This window comes from Myotis davidii, unplaced genomic scaffold (assembly GCF_000327345.1).
Source record: "Myotis davidii unplaced genomic scaffold, ASM32734v1 scaffold521, whole genome shotgun sequence".
NCBI lineage: Eukaryota > Metazoa > Chordata > Mammalia > Chiroptera > Vespertilionidae > Myotis > Myotis davidii.
The window spans coordinates 5864-15140 of NW_006291400.1; the positions used below are offsets into that span (position 1 = coordinate 5864).

The 9277-nt window shown below is 42.7% G+C and overlaps 1 protein-coding gene across 1 annotated transcript in view; it reads left to right on the top strand.

The window, feature by feature from the left end:
• The window catches only part of LOC107183223 (zinc finger protein 211-like), a 7874-nt gene extending 2522 nt beyond the window's left edge, over positions 1-5352 (top strand). Inside the window, 2 exon segments of the mRNA XM_015564516.1 lie at positions 3293-4674; positions 4676-5352. Of these exon segments, the coding sequence (XP_015420002.1) occupies positions 3293-4674; positions 4676-4696 (1403 nt within the window). The 3' untranslated portion in view covers positions 4697-5352.
• Positions 5353-9277: the final 3925 nt, after the last annotated feature.

Here is a 9277-nt window from a genome sequence, read left to right on the forward strand (position 1 = left end):
AAGGTCCCAGGTTCGATTCCGGTCAAGGGCATGTACCTGGGTTGCGCGCACTTCCCCAGTGGGGGATGTGCAGGAGGCAGCTGATCGATGTTTCTCTCTCATCGATGTTTCTAACTCTCTATCTCTATCTCTCTCCTTTCCTCTCTGTAAAAAATCAATAAAATGTATTTAAAAAAAAATAAAATAAATGTTGTTTTTCAGTTTTATATCTTTCTGCTTCTTTGTATGAATAATTTGATAATTGAAAACTAGAAATTTTGAGCATTATGGAACTCTGGATCTTTTCAAGCCTGTTTTATCTGGCTTGTTTTGTTACTGCTCTGGTAAGGGAAGGGTGAGATGCCACCTCATTATTTGAAGAAAAGAGTAAAAGTCCATGTTCTCCACTTGGCCCACGGTTTGTAGGTTTGTGTGCATGTTTGTGTGGGGGAGGAGGGAGGGGGAGCGGTATTATTTTTATGAGATGGTGGGAGTTCTGGCTCCCCGCTATTCTTCTGCCAATATCTTCCCAGGTGGAGGGATAGGTCTTCTTTGTTTCTGTATCTTAAGGTTTCCACTAACATGACCTGGGACTGACTCCATCCTGGGACTGACTCCCACCACTGATTCCTGCCGGGGCGCTGCCAACCGCAGCCACAGCAGTCAGTGCTGGGTCACCATTGTGACTTCAGGATTGACTTTGGGTGTTGGGTTGTCAGTTCGGTCACTTAGGCCACAGGACCCCTAGCTGTTTATATAATTAGATTCCTTTTACATAGAGAGAAAGAGAAATGGAGAAAGAGAGAGAGAGGTGGGGGAGAATCATCTATCAGCTGCCTTCTGCACAAATGCAAACCGGATATGGAAGCCACATTCTGATATGTGCCCTAACCGAGAATCGAACCCTCTACCCTTCGACACATAGGAGGATATTCCAAGCAACTGAGCCACACTGGCCAGGGCATTCTGTTTTGTTGTTTTTTTAAATATATTTTATTATTATTATTTTTTACAGCGAGGAAGGGAGATGGAGAGTTAGAAACATCGATGAGAGAGAAACATCGATCAGCTGCCTTCTGCACACCTCCCACTGGGGATGTGCCCGCAACCGAAGTACATGCCCTTGATCGGAATGGAACCTGGGACCCTTAAGTCCACAGGCTGACGCTCTATCCTCTGAGCCAAACCAATTACGGCAACTGTGGTTTTTAAAAACAAAAATTTCCAGTTTTATAGAGAGGAAGAGAAATGGAGAAAGAGAGAGAGAGGTGGGGGAGAATCATCTATCAGCTGCCTTCTGCACAAATGCAAACCGGATATGGAAGCCACATTCTGATATGTGCCCTAACCGAGAATCGAACCCTCTACCCTTCGACACATAGGAGGATATTCCAAGCAACTGAGCCACACTGGCCAGGGCATTCTGTTTTGTTGTTTTTTTAAATATATTTTATTATTATTATTTTTTACAGCGAGGAAGGGAGATGGAGAGTTAGAAACATCGATGATTTTTATTGATTTCAGAAGGGAGAGCGAGTGAGAGAGAGATGAGATAGAATCATTGATTGGCTCTCTCCTGCACGGCCACCAATGGAGACTGAGCCCGCAACCTGGTATTGTGCCCTTGTCCAGAATTGAACCTGGGACCCTTCAGTCCACAATCCGATGCTCTATCCACTGAGCCAAACCAGCTAGGGCTGACCCTTTTGTTTTAATACATTTTTATTGATTTCTTAGAGGAAGGGAGACAGAAAGAGAGACAGAGAGAGAGAGAAACATTAATAAGAGAGTATCACTAATCAGCTGCCTCCTGCATGCTCCCTTACTGGAACTGAACCCACAACAAACTCGGCCTGTGCCCTTGACTAGAATGGAACCTAGGACTTCTCAGTCCCACGGCTGACACTCTATCCACTGGGCAAACCAGCTAGGGCTGACCCTTGCTGTATTTATTTATTTACTTAAAAAAGTTAGTCAGTTAGTTATTATTAACTCTTGTTTTTGACCTTAGGTATCTCCAAATGTGCTTCCTCACCCAGTTTCCTGTCATCCTTTCTATGCAGTTGTCCTTATTTGGTATTCTGTATTACTGTTTGTCTTCATGGTACTCTTATTCCCATTTCCTGTGGGATGTTTCTCTCATGGATAGCTGTCTACTTGCTCTGGGATGGGGAAAGATTCTCATATGTCTGAGTCTGCTCTCTTGCTGATGTCACTCTCATAGGTCTTTTGCCTGTGATCCCATTTGTCCTTTGTTGTTCTACCACAGCGCTGACCATCCATCTTTTTAGTTTTTCTTTTATGATTTGCATCATTGATCCCATGCAGTGGCTCAACTGGGATTTAAGAGACAGAATCCTTTGTGCATCACAGGAGAAACATGCCTTTATCAATGAGAGGGTAGATCTAGAGGCAGTCTTGCCTTGGTGAAGGGCAGTGGGGGCAGTTTTCATGCCAGGGCTTTGTTACATTCATAACTAGAAAGCCATTTTGTTCAAAAATGTTTAGTTACTATTGCCCACTCCTCACCCAATTCTACTTCTTGCTTAATGTTGACACTTTGCATTCAACTCAGTGTTTTGTTTTGTTTTGTTTTGTTTTTAATATATTTTTATTGATTTCAGAGAGGAATGGAGAGGGAGAGAGAAAGAAACTTCAATGATGAGAGAGAATCATTGATCTGCTGCCTCCTGCACACCCCCTACAGGGGATCAAGCGTGCAACTCAGGCATGTGCCCTTGACCGTAATCGAACCTGGGACCATTGAGTTCACAGGCCGACGCTCTATTCACTGAGCCAAACTGGTCAGGGCACTAGTCAGTTCTAATAGTGATCATTCTACTCGGATTCCCAGCCCATGGATAACCTTAACGTCTCTAAACTTTGCAACTTTACCTCTTTAGCACATCTTGCTTTACTGCATCCAATGTTGTTCCATGCCTGCAGGCCTTCGAGTGCACATGTATTATTTTATTCATGCTGAACATCACATGCTCTAATGTGATTGATTGTTTATGGGTTTGCACACATGAAATTGTTCTACACACACTCCCATCGCCAGCATGAAAGTTCCTAAGGAAGCCATTTGTGGAGTAATGGCTTCTTTTTGTCCTAGCCTATGCTTCTGTCCTCCCTTGGTGAGATTTTCCTTTTGGCCATTTTATATATAACAACCATTTCCTGCGAGTCTGACTCACTTGTCTTGAAAATCAATGTCTGGAATCATGTCCAGTTGTGACGTAAACATCTGTGGTGAAGATATTCTGTTTTTATCAGGTCAACATGCACTTCACCTACATTTCCTTTTGTTCAGGTTGCTGCTGTGGAGAAGACAGTGTGAAGGCCCCGACTGAACAAAAGGTTTCTGTAAGATTGTCACAGGCAAGGAATCCCAAGTTACCGTTGTCTTCCCAGAAGAGTCACCCCTGTGAGAGTTGTGGGCTAGTCCTGGGAAACATTTTCTGCGTGATGGAGGTGCAGGGAACACACAAAAGACAGATACTGTTGAGGTGTGGAGCATGTGCAAAACGGTTTTCTTTGTGTGCAAAATTTCACCAGCGGCATGTGAGAGAGCAGAGTTACATTAGAGGTTTGGAAAGGATGTCACTTGCAAACAGCTGCAATTTCAATGTGTCCCAGAATCATTTCACCTGTGGGGAGGTTGGGCAGAGTGTCCTTACTGGGTCAGGACATCTCCACCTAAAGGCTACTCAGACCAGGGACAGTCCAAATGCTATTTGGAAGCGTGGGATGATGTTTCAAAGGAGAAAAAATTATTTCAGCAGAAAAGAATGTAAGAAAGACATTAGTTGCACCCACACATTTATTCAGGAAAAAGGTGTCCATCTTGGAAGTGGGTGTTGTGTGTGCTCTGAATGTGGAAAATATTGTACCAAATTTTCTAGGTTTCATTATCAACAGAGAGGTGACACTGGAGAAAGGGCATATCACTGCAGTGAATGTGGGAAATATTTTACCAGGAGCACTGCTCTTCGTTATCATCAGATAGTTCATTCAGGAGAAAAGCCTTATAAATGCAGCGAATGTGGAAAATCTTTTAAAAGTAGAAGTGGCTTCCGATATCATCAGAAAGTTCATACTGGAGAAAAGCCTTTTCAATGCAGTGAATGTGGAAAATCTTTTACCACTAAGAAAGACCTTCATCAACATCACAGAGTTCATACGGGAGAAAAGCCTTATAAATGCAGTGAATGTGGGAAATCTTTTACCCAGAGCAATGCCCTTCGTTATCATCAGCGAGTTCATACAGGGGAAAAGCCTTATAAATGCAGTGAGTGTGGGAAATCTTTTACCCGGAGCATTGCCCTTCATTATCATCAGAGAGTTCATACAGGAGAAAAGCCTTATAAATGCAGTGATTGTGGAAAATCTTTTAAAGGTAAAAAAGGTCTCCAGTATCATCAGAGAGTTCACACTGGAGAAAAGCCTTATCAGTGCAATGAATGTGGGAAATCTTTTCCCGTTAGCAATGACCTTCATCGTCATCAGAGACTTCATACAGGAGAAAAGCCTTATCAATGCAGTGAATGTGGGAAATCTTTTACCACTAATACCATCCTTCATCGACATCAGAGAGTTCATACAGGAGAAAAGCCTTATAAATGCACTGAATGTGGGAAATCTTTTAAAAGGAGCAGTAGTCTCCAGTGTCATCAGAGAGTTCACTCTCGAGAATTGCCATTATGAGTGCAATTAATGTGAGGTATATCCCAGCCAAATTTCTAAATTCGCTCCGTGCATAAGAGTACATGTGAGAAATTTCTTAGATGTGTACGAAATGTAGTTTCTTAGTTAGGACATAACAGTACAGGATAATTTGTGAATCCTCATTTTTCTGAATTGTGTCTCATTTATTTAATCACCTATATTCTGTAAACCTCCCAGAAGTGTTTTTGCTGTTGTGTTTGTGTGTTTTTAGTTGGAACACTGTGTAATTATGTTGCACGTTCTAACATACAGAGATGTCCTGTCAGATCTACATCACTGCATATTTCTGTTGCTGAAGATATTTCACCTGAACCACCTATAGGGAAGGCCCCTACGGATGGCATCAATCACCATCCTCATGTGCCCGGGGAAGCTAAGTCTGTTGTCTAATTTGTTGAAGAAAATGAGGAATACCTGAGCCCTTGTTTCTTACTAGTTTCCCTGTCATGAGTCACCACATAGGACTGATTACTGTTGGCCCCAGAAAACATAATGTTGCAGAGGGACTGCCATTTTCAGGGACACGCTTTGCCTGAATGCTGGTGATGTGTTTATTGAGTGCTTATGTCGTCAATGGAAGACATGCCAGTCTCTTGTCTCTTTGGTTTGTAAAATAATGAAGGCTTTTTCCTAAGACTTCTTTAATCTGGGGTGTTCTATTTTGTGTGGATTAGCTTATAGGAAGATTTGGGCTCTTCAAGCGTGATGAGGTGAAAAATTGTTTGGATTCTTAAACATTTTTGCCTTTGGGGGAACAGTACGGTGCAGAAAGTAGCTCAGCAGTTTTTGGCAAATTTACACTGTGCCCATATTTTCCTTGGAAGCACTGTGGACTCTCTAATCATCCTGTGATGTCTGGATACGTTGAGACATAGAGATCACTGCAAAGAGTGGGTAGCTGTGTCAACCTCAAGTATGTCTGGGAGCATGAATTTCTTTTCTTGTTTGCAAGGGATGCCAATACATGCGAAGGGAATCTCTTGCCCAGGTCTTGCAGAGGGCCATGTGCCCTAATGCCTACTATTTCACGGGTGATGGTCTTTGGTTTGAGCACCACAGCAGTGGGGAGAAATCCTTTCACTCTAGAAAACTGACCTGATTGTTGTTGGGCGAGATTGCAGCCCATTAGATGGAATGGTCCTCATCTAAATTTGCATCCAGGAATTAGTTTGAGGAAAAGACAACAGGAGCTGTATGTACACAGATCTGAGGGACTGCAGGTATGTTTATCTTCTGTGAAGCAGTCATTATCATTGATTATAATCAAGATGGTTTGTGGCTCCTCTAGCTTCTCAGATGTTCCCATCAGAGCCATTGGTGTGCTGGCAGGAAAACCAAGATGGAGACTAAGGCTGTCTTTGGTCCAGGGATGTGGCTTTTGTGGATTTTGGTGAAAGTTCTTCATTGTTTGTTACATTTTCTGTCACTGAGATGAGACTCTCACTCAGATGGCATAATTATGTGGATTGAATATAGAGTTTCCAAACCTGTTATTCCAGAATAGGTGAATGTACATTTGTTTTATTGTGAACCATTGTTAACACCTGTAATGACTATGTACATGTGTTAAGTATATTGTTTCCTAAATCTTTTTTTTAATATATTTTATTCTTTACAGAGAGGAAGGGCGAGGGACAGAGAGTCAGAAACATCAATGAGAGAGAAACATTGACCAGCTGCCTCCTGCACACTCCCCACTGGGTATGTGCCCATAACCAAGGTACATGCCCCCAACCAGAATCGAACCTGGGACCCTTGAGTCCGCAGGTCGACATTCTATCCACTGAGCCAAACCGGTTAGGGCATGTTTCCTAAATCTTGACATGTGTGGATAAGAATGCTCAGCTGGGCCCTGGCTGGTTTGACCATCATTATAGTCATAATGCTGACCATATCTGTCTCTGTGTAATTGCTGCATGACCTCTTTTAACCTGTCCCTGTTCCTTACAACTTTCCTAGTTTCCATGGATTTACATTCCATTTTCATAGAGAACTTTATTTTTCTGCTTTAATTTTTGTTTCATAAATACTTGGAGATTTATTAAAGTTACATTAGTAACTCATCTTTTTTCCTGATACTCTTTTTTTAAAAAATATGTTTTATTGAGGAAGGGAGACGGGTAAAATGTTGGAAACTTTGATTAGCTGCCTCCTGCACACCCCCTGAAACCAAGATACATGCCCTTGACAAGAATTGAATCTGGGACCGTTCAATCCACAGGCCAGTGCTGTATCCACTGAGCCAAACCAGTTAGGTCTGTGATAAATATTCTTATCATTGATATATCATCATAATTTGTCCATTTTAATAAATGTTTAGTTATTTCTAACAGCTGGTATAAATATTTCTATATAATTCCTTGTATGTATATAAGTGTTATTTACCTTTGTGAAAAATTCAGTGCAAAGTCTGGTTTTTTTGAGTAGATGTATGTTTAAATTTACTGAGATTAGCAAAGTGTGATCTCAATGGAATATATCACCAGGGCCGGTGTGGCTCAGTTCTTGGCCATCATCACATGCAGCACAGGGTTGTGGAGATGATTGCCAGTGGGAATATGTGCCTGAGTTGGGGGCTAGATCCATAGAAGTGGGTGTGCAGGAGGCGGCTGGCCAATATAGCACTCTTCCATGAATGTTTCTCTCACTCTCCCTTCTCTCTCTAAAAATTAATAAGCTATTCTTTAAAAATAAAAAATAAACTTCAACCAATTGTACTTTTTTACATTTTTTCAGCCATGTATTAAGGATTCACAGTCTCCACATCCTAGAGAATAATTTGTTTGGTCAATCATAATTTAACGTGTGTTTTGGGGTTTTTTTTTTATAAATTGTTGTGCTGCCTCACTGTTTGATTGTATTTTTTGTAGGATTTTATGGTGAGCCTTTTCTCAGAGGTGTATTTGTTGAGTCTGTTTCTTTGTTAAGACATCTTACCATATGTTCTGCCTAATGTGCTATGAGTTTTCGCAAATTTCTTTAAAAATAGGACAGTGGAACAACAAAGATCTATGTTGGAATTTCATTCATTTTGTGCCTTCTTTACTTTAGGAAATAAACTTTTTTGGTATTGGAATAATATGTTTTAATATTTATTACTTAAGAAAACATTTTTAATTGCCCTACCTGTTTTGGCTCAGTGAATAGAGCGTCAGCCTTCTGACTGAAAGGTCCCAGGTAAGCTTCTAGTCCAGAGCACAAGCCCAGGTTGCAGTCTCAGTCCCCAGTGTATGGGGACTGCAAGAGGCAGCCAATCAATCATTCTCTCTCATCATTGAAGTTTCTGTCTCTCTCTACCTCTCCCTTCCTCTCTGAAATCAATAAAGATGTTTCAAAAATATTTTAATTCATTTAAGAAATATTTTTATTGATTTCATAGAGCGAAGGAAGTGGAAAAAGAGAGAGAGAGAACCATTAATGATGTGAGCCCAGCAAGGCGGCTCAATCGTCCTATGAACCGGGAGGTCAGTTCCATTGCCACTAAGGGCACATGCATGGTCCCTGTTAGATCCCCAGGAGGGGCTTGCAGGAGGCAGCTTATCAATGATTGCCTGTCATCATTGATGTTTCTATCTCTCTGTCTCTCTCCCTTCCTCTGTGAAATCCATAAAAAAGAAAACTGAGTCCTTAATCTTCAAAAAGAAAAATAAGGAAAAGAAACATCAATGATGAGAGGGAATCATTGATCGCTGCTTCCTCCACACCCTACTGTGGATGGAGCCTACAATCCGGGCATGTGCTCTGACTGGGAACCTAACCAAGGACCTCTTTGTGCACAGGTGGAAGCTCAAGCACTGACCCATACCAGCTGGGTGATTTATTACTTTTTAAATGCTATGCCCTGTGCAATGAACATTTTTAATTTTAACCTGCACTAAAACATTCTCCATTGCTTTCAGAACACCAGTCATATGACCCTGCACTAAGCCCTTGCTTTGTCGTCTTCTGCATTTTCCTTGTCTCCTGTCATGGGGGTTCTTGGGTTGGAATGTTGTGCCCAGATTTCAAAGTTCCCAAGACCCCCAGGGAGCCAGTCAGTCTGATGCAAAAGCAAAGAGTCCTTTTTAATGCAAGCCGGCTTGCGCTCCAAGTTCACCAGACCCACCGACACAGTGGAAAAGTCCAGTGGCCGAGAGAACGAGGCCTGATGGGACAGGGGATCTTATAGGGGGGTGGAGTGAGGGCAGGAGAGGGGACTGTGGGCCCCGCTGATTGGCCAGGGGCGAGTCGGTACAGGATGTGGTCATCTCTATGGCGTGCACGTCCCTTGATTGTCATTGGTTAGTCCAGAGAAATCCTGGGTGGGTCTAGCAGCGGCTTTTTCCGGTGAAGCACATGGCACTGTCCCAAAATGGAGAACCCAAGGCAAGATGGAGGGTGCACATGGCTCTGCCCCAAAATGGAGAACCCAAGGCAAGATGGAGGGCGCAGTCCTCGCCTGGCTCCCGCTGCCGCCGCTCGAACACACCACAAGGCAGGATGGCCTTCCTGCACAGCACCCGCAGCCGGCCTGCGGGCAGATCGGGACTCCCGCAGCGGTGCGTTGGGTGGCACAGGCCCAGCAAATGGG